Source organism: Myotis lucifugus, unplaced genomic scaffold, assembly GCF_000147115.1.
Source record: "Myotis lucifugus unplaced genomic scaffold, Myoluc2.0 scaffold_300, whole genome shotgun sequence".
Taxonomy (NCBI): Eukaryota; Metazoa; Chordata; class Mammalia; order Chiroptera; family Vespertilionidae; genus Myotis; species Myotis lucifugus.
In genome coordinates, this window is record NW_005871348.1 from 34604 (window position 1) to 61788 (window position 27185).

Consider the following 27185-nt stretch of genomic DNA (forward strand, 5'->3'; position numbering starts at 1 on the left):
ATAATAAGTTACTTTTCAAACACACAAGAATATCCTCGATATTGGCAGACATTTTGAATTTGTCCGTTAGCCCAAGCTATGGATTGAAAATACTACCACGACTACTTTAACATGTTAAGCACCAGGCCAGTCACCGGTGACTGACACTATACTTTTCATCTGGACTGGTCAGTCACTGGTGCTGCCAGCATATCGGTGAAATCGGATATCGAGGGCTAAACGGAAAAGAAGACAAAACAGGCTTGGCGCTTAACGTGTTAAAAATAACTTGTTAAAGGAAAACCTATAGTGATATAATATACACGAGGAGGACTCCGAGTCTGGATTTGTTCTAGTAACTTGGTCCCAAGGCAGGTCTGGTGTGCAAAGTGAAGACGTATCCAGGCACGACCTCCATAGCTGAGGAGACTGCGAATCTGCAGGGATTGATGAGAGGAGGCAGGGTTCAGGCTCATCGTGGCTCAGAGGACAGGGAATGAAACCTCTGGTTGCAGCAGCAGCAGCAGGGTGCTGTTTGCTGGCCTGTGGAACCATGAGGTGGCTCTGCCCACTCCTTCCTCCAGGACTTTTCAGATGTCAAATGGGCCATCCAAAGGCTAGACTGCTGACACCTGTTCATTTTCTGAAAATGATAAAAATACAATTAAGTGACAGATTAGCATATTCATGAATAACCTAGATATGTTATAAAATTAGTCAATTTCAACAAAGAAATCCTCTCAATGATCCTATCAAGGTCCAGATTTTTTGTAATGACATTTATGAGTTCTGATCACACTGAAAGCTGACAGTAAACTGGAATTTCATAACTTTTTAATTACTTTATTACTCTATTGTTTAAGAGGATAATATTTCATTTATTTTTAACAAAGCAAACCACAGCTGCCAAGTCAATGAAGGATTTTGCTCATAAAAGGAGCTACACCAATAGCATGATTTCAGATAATTTTGCATTTTGACACTTCCAGTTTCAAGTTTCCATGCATTCATGTAAACCATGACTCCAATAATGTCAAGTCCCTCCTCTCAAAATTAGACTGAGCCGCCTTCAATCACATATAAGAATACTCCATTTAAGTTGGAAGAAGGGGACTGGGCACACAATCAAGCGGTTTTACCTCTTTCATTAAAAAAAAACACCATCGCCCTAGCCCAGCCGTGGGCAAACTACGGCCCGCGGGCCGGATCCGGCCCGTTTGAAATGAATAAAACTAAAAAAAAAAAAAAAGACCGTACCCTTTTATGTAATGATGTTTACTTTGAATTTATATTAGTTCACACAAACACTCCATCCATGCTTTTGTTCTGTCCCTCCGGTCCAGTTTAAGAACCCATTGTGGCCCTCGAGTCAAAAAGTTTGCCCACCCCTGCCCTAGCCAGTTTGGCTCAGTGGATAAAGCGTCAGCCTGCGGACTGAAAGGTCCCAGGTTGGAGCCCCAGTGGGGGGTGTGCAGAAGGCAGCCCATCAATGATTCTCTCTCATCATTGATGTTTCTCTCTCTCTCTCCCTCTTCCTTCTTCTCTGAAATCAATAAAACAAAACAAAAAAACACACACGCCATCACCCAGCTGGTGTGGCTCAGTGGTTGAATATCGACCTATGAACCAGGAGGTTCAAGGTTCGATTCCCGGTCAGGGCACATGCCTGGGTTGTGGGTTTGATCCCAGCATGGAGTGTGCAGGAGGCAGCCAATCAATGAGTCTCTCTCATCAGTGATGTTTCTATTTCTCTCCCCCTCTCCCTTCCTCTCTGAAATCAATAAAAAAACAAAACAAAAAACACACCATCATATTTAGAGATTGCTTTTTTTTTTTTTTAACAAAGATCTCTGAGGCATTTAAGAAAACATTTCTGATGATCTAAAACACCAGTACAAAGGCCATTTAATGTGTTCAGCAATTCATTTAAGAGCCATTAAGGGAGTTTGTCAACATACCGTCTGCTTCGCTATCTGCATCAGTCACATCTGCTAGTTTAGGATGGGATGGCTGCAAACTACGCCTCTGAGGCTGAGTGACAATCTTCGATGGAACACAGGCCATGGGGTTGCTACTGAGAGAAGCTGATGGCAGTCTAGACAGGCTGTTATGCATCATCTTTGACCTCTGCACTGCCACACTGTAATCTGGAGGTTTTAGGTGTAGGTGGGGTCCTTCCTTTAGGTCTGCTAAAGAAATCCCCATGTATCCTGGAGGAGTAGGAGGTGGCTCCCTATACCTATCCTCCTTCTTGGGTGAGGTGACACAGTACACTGGCATGAAAAATAAGCAATGGACATGTTAATGAAAAATATAAGAAATTAAAAAAACATACTGAAACTTATTACAATGACAAAACAACTTAAAAACAGACAAAATGAATATGTATATTTGAATACAGTGATAGCAGATTAAAAACATTTTTTAAAAGCTTAATAAATGTAATATTTAAACTTGTTTTTAAAATATGTAAATTACATTAGGTTTTATAAACATTAAATAGAATGACAGAGATGACAGATAACAGATTCCTTTGGCAGTTCAGCCCTAAAACCACAGAAGTGTGTGACAAACTCCTCAAGGAATAGTAACCCCAAAGATGACTGAGTCAGAAACATTTTAAGAGTCCACCCTAAATATCTAGATGGACTTTCACAGAAATCACTTTTGGGCCCTTTTTTTTTTTTTTTTTTTAAATATATTTTATTGATTTTTTACAGAGAAGAAGGGAGAGGGATAGAGAGTTAGAAACATCGATGAGAGAGAAACATCAATCAGCTGCCTCCTGCACGCCCCCCAGTGGGAATGTGCCCGCAACCAAGGTACATGCCCTTGACCGGAATCGAACCTGGGACCCCTGAGACGCTCTATCCACTGAGCCAAACCGGTTCGGCTGGGCCCTTTTTTTAAGGGTGCTCTCCCTCTCCCTCTGTTTTATGGTATTCCTGGGTAGACTAAGTTGTTGGTTCTGGCATATGAACAACTTTAACTTTCCTGGTATAGAGGAGCTAACTCCTTTAAGGGCCTTAGTCTAACTTTTGCTCTGTGATTACATGAACAAGAAAAAACACACATAATTTTAGGAAATCCATCTTAAATTAAGTTTCTCTGATTTTCAGTGGACGTTAAAAATAATGGTGACTTAAAATTCTTTTCCCTAAGTTTATAAACCCTCGGACTAAGGTAAACAGAAATAGGTTACACAGAGTGGAAGTTCCATGAAATTAAGACCAGCCTACAGACAGAACCCACAGAACAAAAGGCTCTGAATTCCTTGATCATAAAAGTGACTTTTAAAACACAAACAATAACTACATATAAGCAGAACAAATTAAAAAGGACCATTAAATAATTCTAATATTAATTCTCCCTTAGATGATCAAGTTTGTCCATAACTAAATTTCTAGAACTGTCAGTAAAATTTGCATGTAGTATCAAGGTCAGAAAGGATTTCCAGCCCTAGCCGGTTTGGCTCAGTGGATAGAGCGTCGGCTTGGGGACTGAAGAGTCCCGGGTTCGATTCCGGTCAAGGGCATGTACCTTGGTTGCAGGCACATCCCCAGTAGGGGGGTGTGCAGGAGGCAGCTGATTGATGCTTCTCTCTCATCGATGTTTCTAACTCTCTATCCCTCTCCCTTCCTCTCTGTAAACGATCAATAAAATATATTTTTTAAAAAAAAGAAAGAAAGAAAGGATTTCCATTCCCATCTGTGAAGGATGGAATGAGGAGGGAATGGAGATGATGTCAAAAGAAGAAAGACAAACTCGGCCAGTATGGCTCAGTGGTTGAGCATTGACCTAGGAACCAGGGAGGTCACGCTTTGATTCCCAGTCAGGGCACATGCCTGGGTTGTGGGCCTGACCCCCAATTAAGGGGCGTGCAGGAGGCAGCCAATAGATGATTCTCTCCCATCATTGATGTTTCTATCTCTCTTCATTTCCCTCTCTGAAATCAATACAAAGGTATTTTTTTTAAAAAAAGAAAGACAAGAGTGAAGAATATTAGTAATTTGACCAGTCATCTAGAAATGAAAGAATAAAGTATTTTAAAAAATCTATTATCCCAAATGGACAAGAGAAGGATATCATATCCGTTCACATTCATGCTTATAAAGGGTGTCCCAAAATTCACGCAAGAAGTAATTTTGATAGAAAACACAGGTTTATAATTAAAAATTGTAAATTTTTTATTGATTCACAAAGTATACAGTATAGGGTTATGTATGGAATAGCATATCGGGTAAATGGCCTCCACGGCTTTGCTGGCCCATACGCACTCTTTTGTTGAAATTTTCCATGACCGTTTTGCATAAATGTGGCTGAATTTCGATGAGGCTCATTTTCATCTTGATGGCTTGGTTAATCGACTAAATTGTTGCATTTGGGGTTCAGAAAATCCACGAGTGATTGTTGAGAAACAAATGCATCTACAACGTGTCACTGTTTGGTGCGGATTTTGGGCTGGAGGCATCATTGGACCATTCTTCTTCGAAAATGTGGCTGCTCAGGCAATAACAAAAGAGTGCGTATGTGCCAGCAAAGCCGTGGAGGCCATTTACCCGATATGCTATCCCATACATAACCCTATACTGTATACTTTATGAATCAATAAAAAATTTACAATTTTTAATTATAAACCTGTGTTTTCTATCAAAATTACTTCTTGCGTGAATTTTGGGACACCCTTATATCCATCCTGTGGTTATCTATAAAACTTTAATTAAAAAAAAAAAAAAAACCTTGCAAAAATTGAATGAACTAAAAACCCACTCTATAATGCAATCTGACTTATATAACAGAGCTATAATAATCAAAACAGCATGGTATTGGCAGAAAAACAGACACACAGATCAATGAAATATAACTGAGAGCCCAGATATAAACCCACATATATATGGACAGAAAATTGTTGACAAAGGAACCAGAAACACACACTAGAGTAAAGAAAGCCTCTTCGATAAATGGTGCTGGGAAAATTGGAAAGCCACATGCAAAAGAATGAAACTGGATTATAGTTTGTCCCCATGTACAAAAATTAATTCAAAATGGATCAAAGACCTAAATATAAGACCGGAAACAATAAGTTACATAGAAGAAAACATAGGTAGTAAACTTAGGGACTTTGGTTGTAGAGAACATTTTATGCACTTGACCCCAAAGTCAAGGGAAATAAATGAATGGAACTATATCAAACTAAAAAGCTTCTGCACAGCAAAAGAAACCTACAACAAAACAAAGAGTCAGAAGACCAAATAGGGGATGATATTTGCAAGTGGTAGCTCCAAAAAAGGTTTAATACCCAAAATATATAAAGAACTCATAAAACTCAACATCAAACAACCCAATCAAAAAAATGGGTAGAGGACCTGAACAGACACCTCTCCCAAGAAGATATATAAACTGCCAACAGATATATGAAAAGATGTTCAACCTCACTAGCAATTAGGGAAATGCAAATCAAAGCTATAATGAGATACCACCTCATTCATACCTGTTAGAATGATTATACCAACAAGACAAGTCATAACAAGTGTTGGAGAGGTTGTGGAGAAAAGGGAACCCTCATTCACTGCTAGTGGGAATGTAGACTGGTACATTCTACATTGGAATGGAAAACAGGCTGGTGACTCCTCAAAAAATTAAGAATAGTGGTACCATACAACCCAGCAATCCCTCTCTTGGGTAAAAATACTTGAAAAACTCAAAAACATGTATTCGCAAAGTTATATGCATCCCTATGTTCAGTGCAGGATTATTCACAGTGGCCCAGACATGGAGACAACCAAAGTGTCCTTCGATAGAGGATTGGATAAAGATGTGGTACAACCTGGCTGGTGAACACTGACTCATGCACCAAGAGGTCACGGGTTCGATTCCTGCCTTGATCCCTGGTGGGGGGCGTGCAGGAAGCAGCCGATTGATGAATCTCACTCATTGGTATTTATATCTCTTTCCCTCTGCCTTCCTCTCTTTCTCAAATCAATAAAAAATGAAAAAAGATGTGTACATATACACAATGGACTACTGCTCAGCCATAAGAAAACACGAAATACGCCCATTTGTGACAACATGGATGGACCTTGAGAATATTATGCTTAGTGAAATAAGTCAGACAAAAAAGCTAAGAACCATATGATTTCACTCATATGTGGAAATAAAACTGAACTTGTGAACAGACAGCAGTGTGGTGGTTGCCAGAGGGAAGGGGTATGGGGTTAGGGATGAAGGGGGCCTAGTATAAGGTGACAGAAGATGATTTGACTTTGGGTGGTGGGCACACAGTGCAATATACAGAATCTTGTAACACAGAAACCCACAACGGAAACCTATGTGATCCTATTAACCAATGTCATCCCAAAATTGTAATTTAATAAAAAGTAATGTAATTTGACAAATATAAAACAAATGTGCTATAGATGTGCTATAAAAATCAAATTGAATTGAAATTTAATATTCATATTTAATAAATATTAAATTGAAAAATGTCAATTGACATCATAAGCTATAGAATTGAGTTATGATAAAATTGATTCAAAGTATAGTCAGTCATTCCACATAAATAGAAAAGCAGGAGCTATTATATTCAAGTATTTACATAATTTAAGGAAGAAAGGAAAAAATGTAGTTGATGGCTTGAATACTAAAATAGACCAAGCAAGCTGTAATTAGCATGGAATCCACAAACAGGAGTTTGTGCACCCATGATGTGCTTCAGAAGAGTATTCTGAAAAAATGCTTTGGATTTCCTTATCACATTTCTTCTCACTTGTACTGCCTAAAAGTAGTATCAGACTGAAAGTTTCTACCATGTATGCATAGCAACTGTGGTCCAAACAATTTATGGGGTGACAGAGAGTATAATCCCTTTATTACTATTGCATAGTAATGCAGTGTTTCCACAATGAACAAAAGACTCAAAACAATTAATTAAATACCTTCATACCAGCCTTTTCATTTTAATAGGCTTTAATACCTATTCCAAAGTTCCTGAGAAATCATGAACTTTAAAAAAATAATTTATTAGAAGAGGGAAGAGGAGTTGAAGTGAGAGATGGGATTTTTTTCAAGAATAAAATTCTAAAGATGTCCCAATGCCATTTTTACCACTTAATCTCTAAATGCCACAGATGCACCAGAGAACACAGAACTTACCAATCAAGCCCTTTTCTGTACTTGAAGTAATAGTTTTATAAACTGGGTCAGCGCCATCCTTGGGGTCCAAGCCTTCAGACAACTCGGCGGCGGTGCTCTCCAACACCCTCCGCTTAACTGTCCCATAGTTTGGTTCGTACGTGTCAGAAAGAGAACTGGAGGAGGCCCAGCTCTGTCTCATCTGATTAGTCTCTAGGCTTCCTTTACACTGACCACAAGTTCTAGAGCAGCTGTTAGGACAGGAATAGGGCTCACAGTCAGTGGGTTCAACTTCAGCAATGGGGCCATCCAAATGGGTATGTCGATAGGAGTTCAAGAAATCCCAGCCTTTTGGGTTTGGAAGGCTTTGGAAGTTGTCATGGGAACTGCTTGAGCAGGAAGTCCAACTTCCACGACCACTATCGCCTGCTTCTATAATGATGTGCTCATGAGAAATCTCTTCATTGCTCATAGAAGATGAGACAGCTAAACTCTTGATTGGAGATGGCTTTGAGAGTGTCCACCTAAAATTGAAGATACAAGATTAAAAGTAATTTACTGGCTTATTGGAAAACCTTTCTTCTGTCCATTTCAAGTATTAAATGCATCCAAGAGACTACAGAGCATCCTATATAACAAAAGCCTAATATGCTAAGTGTCCGGTCGTCTGTTCAACCAATCAAAGCATAATATGCTAATGATGTGCTAAGACTGCTCAACCGCTCGCTATGATGTGTTGTGCACTGACCACCAGGGGGCAGACAGTTGACTGGTTGACCAGTCGCTATGACATGTACTGACCACCAGGGGACAGACGCTCCAACCGGTAGGTTACCTTGCTGTTGGGGTCCAGCCGATTGGGATTGAGTGAGAGGGGCCGGACATACCCTGGAGCCCTCCTGCGGTCCCTCCCTGGCCCCAATCGTGCACCGGTGGGGGTCCCTAGGCCTGGCCTGCGCCTTCTTGCAATCCGGGACCCCTCAGGGGATGTCGGAGAGCCGGTTTCGGCCCAATCCCGCATGCCAGGCTGAGGGACCCCACTGGTGCACAAATTTGTGCATGGGGCTTCTAGTCTATCATAAGAGTTCATGCTAAAATAACCTTGTGGAAAAAAATGACCCTATCATCAATCATCACTGAATTTGTATTGGCATTAATGTTAATACTTAGCTTAGAAACATACACTGAAGAAACACAATCACTTAGCAAGGTTTCCTCAGAATTTTTCTTGAATTGAATTTAAACGAGAATGAAAAATGTGGCTAAAATGAATAAAATTAAGAATATATTTTCATTCTTGGTCAAAATAATGCTAGATTCTCTCTATGCATGCAGAAATAAGAGTTCCCAGCTACAGGTATGCACCTCTGAGGTTAGCTTATTTTTCAGTGTTCCTCTGAGGTCAGCTGAGTACAACATTAAGTAAATAGCAACTTTCCCAACTAACTACTACTAAATGAATTCTATTATTTACAGCAGGGGACCCCAATTTAAGACTCATGGGCCAAATCCAGCCAACAGCCTCATTTTGTATGGTCTGGAACAAAGCATGGTTTTTACATTTTAAAGAGTTTAAATAAAACAAAATATTCTAAAGAATTTGAGACAAAGACTATATGCAGCCTGCAAAGCCTAACATACTTACTATCTAGCCCTTTCCAAAAAAAAAAAAAAAAGTTTGTGAACCCCCGATGTATAGTATAAAGCAGGGGCCAGCAAACTAGGGCCCTGGATTTGGCCAAATCCAGTCCTCTGCCAGTTTCTGTAAATAAAATTTTATTGGGACACAACGTGCCCATTTGTTTACATATTGTCTAAGGCTGTTCTGGCAAACAAGGTTGAGCAGTTGCAACAGACTTTATGGCCTGAAAAGCCTAAAATATTTACTAAGTTTCATAAAAAGACTGACCTCTGGCCTAGAAAATCATAGTTTAAAAGCCTTTACAAATATGATGATAATACTTTACTACAGCTTACATTTTTCATATTAAAGTATACCAGATCTAACAATATTTACCAATTTAGAATCAACTTTCTCAAAAATTTCCATTTTGCTTGACTCCAATGAGAAATTTGAGTTAAACTCTTTTGGTAGCTGATAATCCTTAATCCTTAAATCATACTTTCAGAGAATAAGGATCAAGGACGCCCTACTGCCCCAACCTGTCTACAGTGTATACCGCACTGGAGGTACCTCCCACTACACAATCTTTTTGAAAAATCTCTAACCTGAGAGCCAGAATGCAAAAACCACCTCCCCATATCAAAACAACTTCACTTTTCGTTCTCAATGATTGAAAACGTGCATGTGATAGAAAGTTGACTTGAATTCAGTAACACTTAAGAAATGAGCACCCATACATATTTAAAAATAGTACTTATTTGCATATTCAGTATAGAGAATACAGGCTTGGCCTTCATATTCTTTTAGGGATCCTCTTGCAAACACTCCACGGGGTAGTTCTGGAGAATTATGCAGTGGCCATTGGCTTAAGTTTTGTGATATAAATATAGGCGAGGATGTTTACCCAGGGCCAAGCTGACTATGGGCTCCTGTCCCAGAGGAGTGCTCTGTCCTTTCCAACAGCCCGGTGGATTCAGGGACTGCCGCAACCTGGGAGGAACACCGTTCGTCCTGCAGAGCTGCAGACATGGAGTCAACAGAACAATTGCTCACAATGCTGGACCGTGAAGAAATCTCACTATGGCTGGAGTCAGACAAGTTGTCCAATTTAGCTGATGGTATAAGTGTGTAACCTGAATGAGAAAAGACAAGTGATCAAACTACGAAGCTAGAAAACAGGTGGGGGAATATGGTTGGGAGAGGACATTCCCTTACATGTTCATTCACTTACCTACCCACACCATTTCAATAAAAAAATAAAAGTCCATTATTACAGAGAAACTAGTCCAACTCTCTGCCCCAGGTTCCCACAGTTACAAGCGTTTAATAAAACAAGAGGCATTAAGTATGTTAAAAAGCATTAAACAGTAGACATCCAGAGGTTCTCAACTTCTTTTTAACTCTATGTCCCTGCCTTTGATTAACATAAGTATTTCATGGCCTGTCCTGAGTGTCTATATGCCACCTTGAGGGAGGGGCGAGAGAGAGGAGTTAGGACTCAAGGGAAATATTTTTGCTTTTTCAAACTACATATACTTACCCCAAATATTCTGCTTATGTCACCTAAGAAGTCTTGCCCCAAGTTGAAAGCCATTGTTTTAGTCTTTTTTTTAAAAATGGTTTTAGATTTAGATTTAGATTTAATCTTATACCTAGTTTTCTTTTTTTTCACCAACTTTGCAGAATGTTATATTGAACAGTTGAACTGACATAAGAATGTGTTATGAAAAAACACAGCATGTATCTGTTTTAAATTGTTTTACGACTTACTGCACAGCAGATAGAGCTAGAGAGGCTTTCTTTTACATTCTTTGGAATAAAGGGCTGGAGATGGAGTGAGGTGGAAGGATCCCAGAACAAATCTGCAGCCTGATAGTTAAATGTACGTAAGAGTTGGTTTTCCTAAGTGTTAGATAAGTAACCAAACTTCTTTTGCCTAGAAATAAAAGAAAATGCTATAGTAATCCCAGCAAGAAGCAGGCCTCAAAGAAGCAAACAATTATCTCTTGTTCACTGAGAGAATGTGGTTCAATAGGTGTATAACCTTTGGTTCAATCCCTGGGAATCTCAAGAAATATACGCTTTATCATCACATACATATAACTCAAGTCATTAAAAATGAGTTGAACAATAACCATATTAAGCAGTTTCATTGACTATTTCAAAGAGAAAAATTAAGACCCAGAAAATGTGTGATTTATATTTAGCTTATGGGGCCAGGCACAAGACAAGCCAGTCTCGATACCTACCCCAGTTCTCTGATCTGGGATCACTGCTATTTATCAGTGCCCATCAGGAATTAACTGGTCAATTTTTAAGATGTGATAAATAAATTAAATTTAAAGAAAATTAAATGAGATTCATAGATACAGAGAACAGACTGATGATTGCCAGATGGGAAGGGGATTGGGGGGGCTGGGTGAAAAAGGTGAAGATATTAATAGATACAAATTTGTAGTCACAAAATAGTCACAGCATAGTCACCAATATTGTAATAATTATGTACGGTGCCAGCTGGGTACAGGAAATATCGGGGAGGGGGAGCACTTTGTAAAGTATGAGATTGTCTACTCACTATGCTGTACACCTGAAACTAACACAAAATAATATTGAATGTAAACTGTAATAAAAAATAAAATTAAATTAAAAATTCTCAAAAGAAAAAAACAATCATTTCTCTTTTATCCTAGGGCCGTGGTCGGCAAACTGCAGCTCTCGAGCCACATGCGGCTCTTTGGCCCCTTGGGTGTGGCTCTTCCTAAGCCTTAGGCGTACCCTAATTAAGTTAATAACAATGTACCTACCTATATAGTTTTAAGTTTAAAAAATTTGGCTCTCAAAAGAAATTTCAATTGTTGTACTGTTGATATTTGGCTCTGTTGACTAATGAGTTTGCCGACCACTGTCCTAGGGGATAGACTGACTTTACTATTTTAAAAATGTCATCCCTATGTTAATTAATTCAGTATTTTGTAAATATAATCAATTTTAACAATCACCTGGAAAGCTTATTAAACCACACATTCTTGGGCCCATTTCTAGCAATTCATATTTATGAGGTCTGTGGTGGAACAGAGTAACTATATTTTCTTATAAGTTTCCCAGATGATCTTGAACCTGCTATGTTAGAACATCTCTTCCTCCTCCTCTAATCAGAGATATATGAAAAGTGGATGACAAAAAACGTGAATATGGACAAGATGCAGTTTGTTGCCTCCCCAACACTTCCTTTTCCTTTAGCTTGTGAGTAGTTGCAGGAAGAAGATAGCAATAAAATTCTCTGAGGTAAAGGTTCTGTCTGATAAGATTGTTATTGGGAGTTTTATTTTTTTTTAAAAAAAGTTTTTTTTTTTTATTTTTAGAGAGAGAGGGAGATAGAGACATCATTGAAAGAACTTCATTGATAGGCTGCTTCCTCCACGCCCCCTAGTGGGGATCGAGCCTGAAACCCAGGCATGTGCGCTGACCGGGAAATGACCTGTGACCTTCTGGTTCATGGGTCGATGCTCAATCATTAAGCTACATCGGCCAGGCTACTGGGGTTTTGATGTGAAAGTAAATACTGGTTCCTAAAAAGCCTCCTCTACTTATTTTACTCACAGACCCAGCTGCTTCTGGTAGGAAATAAAGCCAATTTCAGAATATAAGAATATCAAGTTTACTAACATTAATAATATAACATGTGAAAATAAGGCACTTTAATTCAATAGGACTTTGTTGCTAGAAGATCTGTAACACTAACATAAAATACTTATAAATAGTATTTTACTAAATTATTTGCCTAAGTTATATTTGACAAATAATTTAAACTCCATTTACATTAATAAATAAAAACAAACTTAACACTAAAATTAAGTAAGGAACTTCAGAGTGTCTTCCTCCTTTTAGACTTGAATCGCGTATAGAAGCAGTTTAAAGAGTTACTGTTGCCTCGGCTATTGGAATCGAAGATGTCACTCCCTTTCTCATCTTTGATGTTGCTTCCAACATCCTTCACTTTCTCAGAGCTTTCTGTAGCTTGATTGTGATCTGCGTCCTCTTTTTTGCTGTTGGCTAGTCTCTCCCTTGAAAGAGTTCTTTCCCTAAATCTTCTAAACGGGGATGTCATTCTTTTTCTGGCTGTGTTCTCACAGCTTGTCCTGTCTCTATTCTCCTCAGTGGCCTTCTTGGTCCTGTCTGTCCTTTGGGCTGTGCTCCTGGTAATTTGAAGGATTTTCTTTTGCAAGTAAACCCCACCTATGCCGGGGAAGCTGCGGCCACTGATCTCGGTGCTGGACTCACGGGGAGGGGATGAGGTGGGCCCTGAGAGGGGCAGCAGGATGCTGTGGTCAGATATGACACTGCCAACTGGAGGGAGAGATGCAAAAACCCTGTCATGTCAATTAATTCTTTCCAATTAATCACAATTAGCCTGGTTTATATAACAGTTCACTATTAAAAATTCTAACATCCCACCCCGCCACCAAAAGAAAAGAAAAAAAAAAAGCTAACATCTCGATAATATCTGAAAAATTGAAATCTAGCCACATATAAGTTAGTGCATGGAGAGCCTACTATATAGCATTACACAGCAGTCATCACAAGACAGAACACAGGATAAGGACTATCTTTATCAGAATAAGCTGGCAATGGAAGTAAGCAAAGCTGGTAAAATCATAAGCAAATATATTTTAAAAAGTATTTCTTAAAAGTAACTATCTCTAGAATATTCAGTCAGATTCTACTAAGAAAAAGTTTAGCAAAATCAGATAGGGCATAGAAATAGTATATACAATAAATGTTACAAAGCACAATTTCTGATCCTATTATATCTCCAAGGTGAAAGGTTGCCTTCTTTAAACACTGGGGAAGATAAAGGTTAAGGACTCTCGACTTCTCACTTTTTAAAAGTTCTTACTTGTTTATGGTGGGAGGATAGGTGAATAGGTGAAAGGGAATATAGTCAATAATATTGTGATAAGTTTGCCTGGCAACAGATGATTACTAAAATTAGGGGGCTGATCACATTGAAAGGTATGCAAATATCGAGTCACTGTACCATACACCTGAAACTAATATAATATATATACCAACTATACTTAAATACAATTTAAAAAAAAGAAAAAAAATTCTTACTTGTGTAATCTTCTTTAAAAATATGAAGATAGGCTTATTTTCTTAATTGATAGAAAATAAAGAACTAATTCCAAAGTTTAGCAAGAACTAGGAACTGTTCCTAATAATGTATGTTTAGTTTAATAGCGTTTTTGTTCAGTCAAGACTACAGGCAAAAATCTGTCTATGGAAATATACAGAAATATTCTGTGGGGGTTTTAAAGGAATATATGTAAGAACAATTGGAAATCGTTTAAGAGAAAAATTTCTTCAGGTTCTTAAGGATTCTCAACACGACTATGGCAGGCTCACAATAAACATCAGGGCTGCTTTTTGGTCACATGGGAAGACACATGGAGGAAAGACCTCTATTCCAGTAGTGAGAGTGAATTTTCAGTTGGGAGTAAGAGCAATAGGGAAATTCCTGTTCCTAATACCTCTCCCACAAGTCACACTGGTTAGAGAGCTGTCTATAGCGGGACTTCTGAACACCGAAGCAGTGGAGGGTGTAACATTGGACTTGGACTTGGTTGGAAAGTCTGTAAGGAGGATTCTCTGAAAGGTCAGAGGCCTCTGGGGATCCTGCCTAGACTTTCCCAAACAAGTCTGAGCCCCCAGGTGTTTTACTAGAATCTTTATGTTTATGTTTAGGTTTCAAAATGGCCTGGTTTGAAAAACACTACAGATGCAGGTCTTTTCTCAAGGAAGCGTACGGGCACTGTTCATTGGACCATCTGTGTGACTGGCCCTGCTCCCAGTCTCACTCCGCTTACCTAAAAGGACCACTGAGGCAGTAAAGCAATGAAGCAGACCCGTGAGCTTCACAAAATCATGTATGAGTTACACACAACAGGATCAGAAACTTGTGTTTTATTAATACACCTTTTATTTTTTTATTTTTTATTTTTTTTAATATATTTTATTGATTTTCTACAGAGAGGAAGGGAGAGAGATAGAGAGTTAGAAACATCGATGAGAGAGGAACATCGATCAGCTGCCTCCTGCACATCTCCTACTGGGGATGTGCCCGCAACCCAGGTACATGCCCTTGACCGGAATCGAACCCGGGACCTTTCAGTCCGCAAGCCGACGCTCTATCCACTGAGCCAAACCGGTTTCGGCAAATACACCTTTTATATATACTCTGTCTTATCTGATTTTTACAAAGCTTTTCTTAGTAAAATCCAAATGAAAATTCTGGCCAGTCTCAGCTATGTGAACGGGGGAAAGGGCAGGTCAGCTATGGAGCTATGTTGCCCTGGGGTAGAAACTGGGAAAGAGAAGAGACACTCCAATTTTCTGAACACTTACCAGGTATCAGCCTTTATATATGTTATTTCATTTAATTCTCATATAAGTTCCCTAAAATAGGTGGTTTCCCCCCATTTTACAGATAGGAAACCTGGCCTTATAAATCAGTTGCTTGTAGTGACACAGCAATAGGAGGGGACAGAATCAGGATCCAAATCAGGTCTGATATCACTGTACCACACTGCTGCCACCGAGGAAGCAAAAATAAGAAAAGGCCTCTAAAAGTGAGATGAATCTTAGGACACAGGAGCTGAAGAAAGCTCTGGAAACTTTTCTTCCTGCTAGAATTCATAAGCTTGTCTTCCCTGATCATGTACTATGATTATTTCAAGATGTAATTCTTTTACATCAGTGAAGACAATGCCAGGACTAAGGAGCCTTTTCCACAGGGCACACACAGGGTGTGGGTGGGCCAATGTAAAATATATGCACACCATTTAGAATGCTACATGCTACCATAATGACGTCTCCAGGCACACTGCCCCGGCGAGTCAAGAGCAGCTTAGTCTGAATTACGAAAACATGCAAATGAACAAGAGTGGTTTCAGATTTTTTACCTCAAGAGGTCCTATATAAATATAAATGTAAAAATCCATAAGGGTACTGGTTATTTTAAATCCTGATTAATAAAAAGGTAATACTCCATTACTAAAGAAAGGAGTGCATCAACCTAAATATTTGTTTCTTGTGGGAAAACATTGGACTTGGTTGGAAAGTCTGTAAGGAGGATTCTCTGAAAGGTCAGAGGCCTCTGGGGATCCTGCCTAGACTTTCCCAAACAAGTCTGAGCCCCCGGGTGTTTTACTAGAATCTTTATGTTTATGTTTATGTTTCAAAATGGCCTGGTTTGAAAAACACTACAGATGCAGGTGTTTTCTCAAGGATGCTTACCCTGCTGATAGTATCTAGAGCAGCGGTTCTCAACCTGTGGGTCGCGACCCCTTTGGGGGTCGAACGACCCTTTCACAGGGGTCACCTAAGACCATCGGAAAACACACATATAATTACATATTGTTTTTGTGATTAATCACTATGCTTTAATTATGTTCAATTTGTAACAATGAAAATACATCCTGCATATCAGATATTTACATTACGATTCATAACAGTAGCAAAATTACAGTTATGAAGTAGCAACGAAAATAATTTTATGGTTGGGGGTCACCACAACATGAGGAACTGTATTAAAGGGTTGTGGCATTAGGAAGGTTGAGAACCACTGGGCTAGAGGTTAATTTTAGTTCAAGCTGTTGTTACAGTAAAAGCCTAAGGAGGCAGGCGAACAGGGCTATTTGCTCCTAAAGAAAAACAGCTCCTTAGCCCTCTCTTTCACAGAAACATGTGTCAGAGTAGTCATCCATCTGTCATTCAGGGTCTGCTGGTCAGTCCCAGCAGTTTCTTTTCCTAAATCTTGTTGTTGGTTAAAAACAATTTCTTGTAGAAATTCTTACTTTCAAATACTCCAAAGAAATTTTAAATAATGGGAAATTTGAATAGTAGCATCAAGAATCTGCACACAACAAAACAACTGTGAATTCTTACAGGAGTCCTACCTAATACCTGGAAAGTATATGAACAATTCAATCCAAAACATGAAAGTTCAAAAAGAAACAGAAGTTACGCTTTCCTTTATGTTTTGTTATTAAGACAGATCGAAAAACAAAATATATTACAAGGTATTGTTTGGTAAAGTAAGAACTAGCTTGACCTGTTCTGCCTGTCTTACCTTTGCGTGGGGAACCTTGAGGAGATCCAGGAGGACTGGAATGTAAGGACGATGTCATGGAAACAGTGTCTTCCGAATGTTTCTTACCACTCATTTCTTCAGTTGTTCCTAAAACTTTCTGAGGTGAACTTGTACCTAAAAATAAAGCCCCCAAAATAAGCATCATTTCACAATTAAAATGTCGGTAGTTGCCTAAATTACTACATAACTAAAGCCATGATGCACAATGGCTAGTGTATTCAATTGAAATGTGTAAATGACAAACGGGGACTAAATGACTGGGTAATGGAATACAGAGATTCTCACCTCTAGGTTATTTGTTCAAATTCAGCCAGTTCAGCACAGACCAGATTATAATAGTTCTTTTTTGTTTGTTTTGTGACATAAGGGAAATTGATTTCACAGTCTAAGTCCCAACCCCCACAATTGACACACTTGTTGGAAGTCTTAGCAGAGAAGGCATGGATTCAAACTCTTCCCTCCCCTCTAGAGGTGGCCTCTCCAAGTCAGGGCGAGGCATGTGACAGGAGCAGTGTAGGGATGTTGGCACTGTGACTACCTGTGGTGCATCTGTGCTGTGGGAATACAGAAGAGGCTGCAGGGCTGCCAGTCCAGCCCTTTTCAAGAGCACTAAATTCACACTACAGGAGAGAAGTAGACAACAGAAAGAATCATGAATTTATAGAAGAATAGTATGGAGCCCACTGGAAACATTCCTGCAAAGTTCTATCATTATTCTTGTCCCAACAGCTGGTCCTGTTTAGTATAGATCAAACTTAGCAATGGTTTCCTTATATTCACATTTTTGCATTCATCTCTAAGAAATGTCAAAGAGCTACTGACACTGTACTCAACCAGTAAAGTTAAGCCCAACTTTGACAAGGATTCTGCAGTAACAAGCAGCCCTATAACACTGAAACAATTCAAATTACAGCAAACTCACACTGCTTTTACTTAATAATGCCATCCTATATAATAAAAGGCTAACATGCAAATTGTCCCCTGGATCAGAGTTTGACCAGGGGGCGGGGCCAGCCCACCAACTGCCTGTAGTCCCTCCCCCCTGCCAGCCTGATCGGCCCTGATTGGGGCGGGCAGGCTGAACCCCACCCATGCACGAATTTGTGCACCAGGCCCCTAGTTTTAATATAAATGCATTTATTATATAGATAATGGCCATATTACAACAAGAGGGAAGGGGACTACCTGGTACCTGTAATAATGCATCTCAGGTGATGACATCTAAGTAAGAAACCAGAGCCAGACCTATCCCATTTCTTACTCCTACAAACAAATCTATCAACTTCAATTTTGCATCCAATTCTCTCTTCATTTTCACATCCTCCAAACTAGTTCAGGCTCTGAGCAACTTCCAGTTAATTGTTACACCAGTTTTCCATTCAGGCCTCAATCTCCAGTCTCACTGCACCCCCTACTCTTGTTCTCCAACATGAACTGGACCTTCCCTTGCTCAAATCTCTTCGATAGCTGCCCACTGGCAACTTCCCTTTAGCATGCCATTTTATAATTTCAGCATGCTTATGACTTCACTTCTCTTCATCCTTGGTGGCTGTTTAGCACAGCGGTTAACAAGCAAGGACTCTGAGCCAATTAGCCTGGGCTCAACTCCCAACATTTACTGGTAATGTGTAAGTTACTTAGACCCTCTATGGCTTCCCCTGTTGAGTGAGAGTAGTTCCTATCATAGTGTTCTTATAAAGATTAAATGCATATAATATATAAAGTTAGCAAAGTGCTTAGAACTGTGTCTGACCCTCAGTAAGTGCTAAGTGTCAGCTTTAATTATTACTGTCGCAACACTCTTTCTACAGCTTAGTACCCAGAGGCAGCTGCCTTAGCTCCTTGGAGATACTAAGGTTTTCCTCTGCCTGAAGCAACTTCTCTGGAATCTTTGCCTAATTACCTCTTTCCTGATCAACCTTTAAGCTCTGCTTAGGTGTTATCTCCAAAAAGCCTTCTTTGAAACTCTACCTTACCTCTGTCTGCCCTAAAAGCTCTCCCTCTTCTGTTGTTTTATAGGTTCCGTACAGACCCCTAGCATAAGAGCTAACTCATTCTATTGAAGTTATCTGTTTGTGTGTCTATGTCACCATCTGGCAAAAGTAGACACATTTCTTTTCAACTCTGGATTGCAAAACCAAATCAAATTAAGTTCACATTTCACAAGTTCTACTAAATATGTCCTGTGTATAATGCATTGACTAAGTAATAATATTAGGAACTAAATCTAATTGGGCTTCCCACCTATAAAAGCTAAAATAATGATATTGTCAAAACCACAAATAAAAGTAATTTTGATAATGTCTACATGGCTTAGCAGAGGGGAAAAAAGTATGGCTTATACTATATGTACTATACATGCTCTTGTCTTCTAACCAGGGTTTTCAGAAGTAGTCTTTAATGAAAAATCAACATACAGTCACTTTTAGAATAAGCAACTTCATTCTTATAGGTTGCATTAATTTGCATTATGTAATTGATTAAATGCACCTTTGACTGTAGTACCCAAGTGTATTGCTGTTAGGTTTTTGGTTGATATGATTATAGGAATCCCAATGTTAGCATTTAAAATATGTATGCTGTCATCAAATACCTACAGGCAAAATGAAACATTTTAAAATTCATGAGTGATGATTACATTACACAAAATACTATAGCTGATTTCCTGAGCACTTACATTAGTAATTATTTTTCATTCCAACTCCCCTGGGAATTTTAATTAAATGAATGTGATATTAATTGTGAATACTCACTCAATGTGACAGGGTCTCTTGATTGCCCCTTCTTCCTGGTGGGGTGCAAATTAACAGCTGGCACTTGAAGCACCTGGCTTACTCTGTGGGGCTGATGTAGATGCGCTTTAGCTGTTTGGCCAGCTGACCTCAGAGGCACTGGAGACATTTCTGATGATTTGGCTAATCTTTTTTCAGTTAAATTCTTGGTCACTAAAAGAAGAGAGTAAGAAACACATCATTCTGCACTTTTAGGCAAGGTTATTACCACTGACAATAAATGGCTGCTTTAAAACCACCTTTTCAACACAAAAAATAGATTAATTTTCCTAAAAATAACTTCACATAAGTATATTATTTCTAAAATTTTTGTAGAATTATAGTTAATTTTACTTCCTAAATACTTTTTGAATCCATTAACTTCATTAGCTCCACCTCCACCATCACTTTAAAATCTTATCTATAGTATGTATGTATGTATGTGTGTGTGTGTGTGTGTGTGTGTGTGTATATATTTATTTATTTATTTATTTATTTGTGGGACAGATCCTGTCTCAGGTTTCTTTGAACAAATAGCAGAGGAGGACACTAAGCCCATGCAGACAGCAGCCCAGGGGTCACACCAAGCCGGCTTTAATAGGTTTGATGTAGAAAGAATCACAGCAATAAAACATACTCTAAACCAGTGGTTCTCAACCTTGGCTGCGCATTAGAATCACCTGGGAATCTTTTTTAAATCCTGATTTCTGGGCCTCATCCTCCGGAAATTCTGTTTCTTTGTTACTAATGTTGTGGCCTCACCCCATAATAAAGAAACAGAATTTCCGGAGGATGAGGCCCAGAAATCAGGATTTTAAAAAGATTGCCAGATGATTCTAATGTGCAGCCAAGGTTGAGAACCACTGCTCTAAACCCTTGCTTAATGAAGAACACCTTGCTCAAATAGTAATAAATGAGACTCAAACTATGTCTTCATCCTTCATAGGTGATCTTTCCATTATACTCCTTTCCTTTTCCTATTAGAAGTGTTCAATATATTAATTTTAGAACAACATTTACTGAATGTTACCCTATGTTTTAAAAGTCAAATACCATGCCATTTATCAATCTTAGGGTCAACCTATGATGGTTTCCATTTCCCTCCATTAGAAACACAGAAATAGAAATCTGAACGTTCCCCCTCCAATTTTCTGTCAACATTTATTACATTCTATGCTTCTTATTGGTATACACATACCCACACACACCATCCTATATAATAAAAGCCCAGCAACCATAACGGCAGAACGACCAGAACGACCACTCGACCAGTCACTATGAGGTGCACTGATCACCTCTTGGTACCTTTCCCCGGCCAGCAGGCTCTGATCGCTGATGGTGAACTGGGGACTGGGGTGGGTGGCAGCGGGGGGCGGGACTGGCGAGTAGGCGGAACAGGCTGACCTCTTGGTCCCTCCCTCTGGCCCGTAGGCTCCAGTCGCCGATGGCAAATGGGGAACCGGGGTAGGTGGTGGGGGGTGCAGGTGGCGCCAGGTTAAGGCCCCCGCCCTGCAGGTCGGCCCACACAGAGAGCGACCTGAGGCAGGGGTAGGGCTGGTGAGCAGACGGGAACGGCTGATCTCTGGGTCCTTCCCCTGGCTGTCAGGCTCCCATCGCCGGATGGCGAACCAGAGTGGGTGGCGGCGGGGGGTGGGGCCAGCTGCCGGCAGCTGGGGAAGATGGCCCTGATCGCAGGCTAGGCCTAGGGACCATACCCACGCACAATTTCGTGCGCCAGGCCTCTAGTTCACTTATAATTTAACGTCATCTTTATTTTGTTTACAACAAACACAGTATATTGTATCATCTCTGATTTCTGTTTTCACAACTCATAATTTCCTTGACCCAGACACACATGCATTGTTTTGTACTTGAAAAAAAATTTTCAATTTTGAGAATAGGCTCTCTTTTGCCCATTATGTATTTTATATATTAACAGTATCAGACTGTGTCGGATTTTTCTTGTTTTACCTTACTTACTGACACCTATGATATACCTATGATCTCTATCTGTGTTTTAATTAAATTTATTGCATCTTCTATTTGGTAAATACCATCCATGACATTTTTCAAAAGGTAAACATTTCATTTATTTTTACTATGAATTTAGGGATGAAGGTAAAAATGTTCTGAAACAGACGGGCTTCAGTATAATGTTCCTGTTTTTACAAGAAGACTTTTTAAGGCTTTTAAAAGATGAACTACTTACCCCTCTATCTCTTCCCTAAGGTAATCAGGAATGGATGGAATTCTCTGATTAACAGGATAACATGATGCTTGGCTTAAGTCAGTAATCTTTTGTGAGTGAAAGTTAATTTTCTTGGTACTTCAGCACAACTCTAGAGAAGTAAGTTTTTATTTTATTGTGCAATTAGTGCACATAAGAGAAAACTTGTACTCACAGGTACCATATGCAGGCTCCAACTGCAATGACATCATTTGGAACTTCTCCTCATCTGTCTCCACATCCAGACTGGAAAGATACTGCTTCACCTTCCTTGCCATCTGGGCGTCCTCGTATAGCTTCTTAGCGTTAAGCAGAGAGCTACGACGTGCTCTTTTTTTGTGAGCACCCCCCTGAACATCTAGCATGTTTGAGTTTGTACTGCCTTGACTCAATGACCTGTAAGTATATGGAGACCACAACAAGGGGCTGTAAAGATGAGAATTAAACATGGCAGGCTGAAATGAAAATGATTTTGTTCTGTTAATACTATTTATTGCATGCTGATGTAAATGAGTTAAAAGATGGATAGCATTAATGTGAAGTAATATGGCATATAGGGCAATCTCCTAAGTTTTAAGATTTGGCAAAGTGCAGAATTCAAAAGAATAATTCTTCCCTTAGCAATGAATTTAATCAGACTTGTGTTTGTGCCTGTGTAACCCATGGCACAACTGTGAAGAGTAAAAGCATCCTCTGATCCTGGTGCTCACCCCTCCTCTGAATATATGGCAAGAGCCAGAGTCAGGACAAGTCCATCCACAGCCCGATCTCTGCACCAGGGCTCTTTAGCATGCAAGTTTCTAGAGCAGCTCTGCTTGCCTGTGCTGCTTTGGACATGTATGGCCATCACTGTACCAGTCTGCAGCAGGCCCACTCTTGGCATGCTGACCAATTTTACAAGTATCCAGATTTTGGCCAAAATTCAAAGAGATAACCAGTAAGAAAAATAACAGGATTTATACTCAATTCAATATAGTCAGAAATGCAAGTAAAAGCTACTCAATACTTCCACTCACATATTATATGGTTAGGCAATATGTGGGTCTAGGACTGAGGGTCTAGGACTGGGGGTCTGATGTGATGGAACTGCAAGCTGGGCAGAAATAACCACAATTCAAACTAGCTTTAGTTTCACCCAATTCTACTCGTTTTGACCAACGCCCTTGTACAATGACTAAATCTAAAACCAGAGGAAAACTCGAAACACAATGCTATTTGTCTTTTCTAACAAGGCAAGCCAACATGAGGTTTTATGATGAATTTGATTTTAAAGGCAGTTGCCATTCCAAAATAACAAAGGTATCTATGGGTTTTCTAAATTAGCCTAATATTTACACAAAAACATTCCAAATACATAGACCACAACTATATAATAATTTGTTCTTCAGTATTCATATAATAAGTTTAAAATAGACACTAAAATACTAGTGTTTTCATTGTAAATTAAGTGAAACAAAGTTGTAAATGTGTTATATATTTTTTCTTTCAGAATTTTAAGATCTTTGAAATAGGGTGTGTCTTACATTTTGATGGCAACTTTCAATTGCTATTGGTTAGGCAGAAACTGTGACATAGTGTGACCGATTATACTTGCAGAAAACTTCAAAGCTTGCAGAATGGTTTGGAGGAAAATCCAATGACATTAGTGAATTACTCTATTAACCCAGGAACCAAATTATTTTAAGGAGGTAGTGAATCTGACAAGTCCCAAAGCAGGCATTAAAAGGAGACTAGCTGTATTTGCAAAGCCAGCTTAAGAGCAGTAGCTTTTACCTCTTTTATGACTTATTTAAAAAAATGTTGCATTACTAACACATTTGATGGCAATTTTGTTTGGGGGGGAAAAAATCCAGAAACTAATAACTCTAAAAGTGATTTAGAAGATGTATATTCTTAATATGAAGAAGTTTTAGAAAGACTTAACCAATTTAATTTGCTTATATTCCTTTTTATGAATATAAAAGACTATGTGATAAAAATACATACTTAAGTTTATATAAGAGCTCTTTTATCAAGTAGAAGTTTAATGGTACCTAAAATAATTATGTCCAACAACTAATGTCTTAGATTCAAAGAAATGCAGTTAAATCAAGCCCCATAATTTAGAAGCACATTTTAGTACAAATATTTAATACTTTTAGTTGACATTGACACACATACACACACACACACAACAAATCAAACATACATACAACATTTCTAATAAATGAAAACACTGTGATAAATTGACAACAAAATGTCTTCTACTTCCAAAACAGAAAATGCTCTGATGCAAAGGTGTAAATACCTAGTGTCTGCTTGCATCATATAGTAAAGCTGAATCATCAGTGAATGTGGTGCATAAAGCATTCAAACACCCCAAATTCCCACTATGATATACTGACCAAGTCCTCCTCTTCATAACAGTAATGCCAGAATTCAATATCTATTATCAGTGAGAAGAACCAGAAAAGACCAATGCATAAATGTATAATACAGAAGAAAACACATGAGCAACACACAAAGAAGGGAGGAAAAGGCAGAAGAAAATTCAAGTTTACCAAACTTCAACAGAAAACAAGACCACAAACAAGACAGAACTCAAGTAAGTGGCTTATCAAAAATTCTTCTAACATGTAATAAAAACATCTAACTTCATGATTCATTATAATCTTAAATTAATGAAATTCTTCTTATGTAATCCTCTCATCCACAAACACTATCTCTTTCTTTTTCTTTTTTAAAAAAAATATATATCTTTATTGATTTCAGAGAGGAAGAGAGAGGAAAGAGAGAAACATCAATGATAAGAGAGAATCATTGATTGGTTGCCTCCTGCATGTCCCCTACTGGGGATCGAGCCCGCAACCCAGGCATGTGCCCTTGACCGTAATCGAACCTGGGACCCACTGAGCCAAACCAGTTAGGGCCACCATCTCTTTCTTCATCAAAAAACAAAAGGACTATGTAAGATGTTTTACTAGATCCTAAAAATTCTATTCTAAATAGTTATCTAGCTACATATAGGCAGAGATCTGAACTTACTTGAACAAAAGGTGGCAGTTTCTGATTCTATTACAGTTTTAAGAGAGATAAGGGAATCTTTAAAAGTAGGAGAAATTTAAAATAAAATTCAATCAATGCTGTAACTTTCATGGTATTACAAGATCTGAGGAATTAAAGTCATCTTCTATTTCAATTACTTACTAACTCAATTTTATAGTACAGTTAGGATAAGGACTGTCTCTTTTTGGAAAACTGATGTCAAAACTTAACCTTTATAACCAAATCTCTTATCCATTTTTATACTTACATATTTATTTTTATAAAACATGACATTTGAATAAAAGAAAATGGTGTGGACTCTGGAACCAGATTACCTAGGTTTGGATCCACCACTAGTGAGTTGTAAGAATTTGGACAACTTTAACTTCCCTGTCCGTACCATGGGAATAACAGTATTCATCTCATAGCATGGTTTAAATAATTAAATAATTCATATAACGTGCTTAGAACAATGTATGGCAAATAGTAAGCACACAACAAATATTTCCTATCATCATCATCATCATCATTAACAAAAGAAAGGGACTTTTGGAACGTCAATAATAAAAAAGTAAAGAAAATAAAAGCTAGTTCTATCACTGCTTTCACCTAGTTAGCAAAAGGCATTTGTCAGGAATGTAGGCTGACAGGGTTAATAGGACGCATGCTCTTTTATGTGCGTGCATTAATGAGAAGGATGAGTATATGTTAAGAGTTGCACAACCTTCATTCCAGTTGCATTCATCTCTACACTTACCCCAGACTCCGCCACCTCTTCTTCCTGTAAGCAAGAGCCACAAACATTGAAGCATGTGTGTGAAAGGAAAGCACAGAAAAAAGACAACAGGTGAGACCAGAAAAACTCTGAAGACAGAACAGAACAGAAACATTTACTAGGAAAAATGGCAGCTTAGCAGTAACATGTCTTTAATGGAATGCAGAGGAATAATGATAGGTACTAAAAGTCAAAAACCCCTACAATATTTTAAAAATATGCTTTTAGACCATATTCTATTTTAAACCTAATTCATTTAGAGGCTTATGTTAATAAGAAGCTTAAGGGAAAACATTTACTTACTAAAATTGTAAAACCTAGGTATTTAGGGAAACCTTAAATTGTGGAATAGAACTTTTAAATATATTTTAGAGAGCATTTTTGAGCCACTTATTTAAGTGACAGGATGAAATGTTAAGAAACAGATTTATAATTTCACTTTTAAGTGCAGAAATTTCTCTGACAAGTTCAACAACATTCAAATTTTATAAGAAATTTGAACCAGGAAATTCAACCTAAAAAGTAAAAATATATCAAAATTTTTATTCTCTTTTTTAATATATTTTATTGATTTTTTACAGAGAGGAAGGGAGAGGGACAGAGACTTAGAAACATCGATGAGAGAGAAACATCGATCAGCTGCCCCTGCACACTTCCTACTGGGGATGTGCCCGCAACCAAGGTACATGCCCTTGACCAGAATCGAATCTGGGACCCTTGAGTCCACAGGCTGACGCTCTATCCACTGAGCCAAACTGGTTAGGGCTAAAATTTTTATTCTTATTTATTTAGCCTGATGCATGAAGATTCGTGCAAGAATGGGCCTTTATTCCTCTGGCTTTCCGCCTTCCCACCTTAGCTCCAGCCCGGAGCCGTCTTTCTGCCTTCCCACGCTGCCCAGAGGCCTGGAGCAGCTGGGGCGGGGCAGAATGACTGTGTCCCGCCCCGCCCCCAGCCACTTGGCACCTGCATATGTAAATTAACCCGCCATCTTTGTTGGGTTAATTTGCATACTCACTCCTGATTGGCTGATGGGCGTCACGAAGGTACAATCAATTTGCATCTTTCTCTTTTATTAGTGTAGATATTTTTGTACCCCTCCCAACCCCCCACTGGCCTTAGTGCACCAAATGAGTTCTAGTGTGGGCAGTCCAAGATTGTTTTTCAGACAGTAAATTGATTACTGTTAAAATAAAGGGGTTACTTTGTCCACACTACGTAATATGCACCACCAAAATGGACAATTATTTGTTTAAGAAAAATAGTACATTTTAGTACTGGATGGCAAAACTGACTCAGGAAAAGTTCAGTGCAATCTAATTATAAATGTTTCACTTTCTTCTATATTATATTCCATTTAGCCCAGGCTATTCCCAAGAAAATAGCTGAGTTTATTAATTTCTTCTTCAGGTTTTTCATTCTTTGTTCATTTCTGAAGCATAGCTGTACTTAGTATATTATTAACTGGTCTGGCAGAGTTGCAGATTCATTATGTCTTCAGG

At 38.7% G+C, this 27185-nt stretch overlaps 1 protein-coding gene across 17 annotated transcripts in view; it reads right to left on the minus strand.

Annotated features, from left to right (window-relative positions):
• Positions 1–249: 249 nt before the first annotated feature.
• Positions 250–27185, minus strand: part of RAPGEF6 (Rap guanine nucleotide exchange factor 6) — a 178697-nt gene continuing 151761 nt past the window's right edge. For 13 of the 17 annotated variants that reach the window (XM_023763763.1, XM_023763760.1, XM_023763764.1 and 10 more), the window contains 7 exons: positions 22060–22310; positions 19640–19831; positions 16866–17000; positions 9639–9867; positions 7132–7634; positions 1938–2252; positions 250–622 (listed from right to left, as the gene is read on the minus strand). In XM_023763763.1, coding sequence (XP_023619531.1) covers positions 597–622; positions 1938–2252; positions 7132–7634; positions 9639–9867; positions 16866–17000; positions 19640–19831; positions 22060–22310 — 1651 coding nt within the window. In that variant the 3' untranslated portion in view covers positions 250–596. Of the gene's footprint in view, positions 623–1937; positions 2253–7131; positions 7635–9638; positions 9868–12551; positions 13082–16865; positions 17001–19639; positions 19832–22059; positions 22311–25665; positions 25690–27185 lie in introns of those variants that run through there. The other 4 variants (XM_006100135.3, XM_006100137.3, XM_023763770.1 and 1 more) reach the window with 4 other exon arrangements.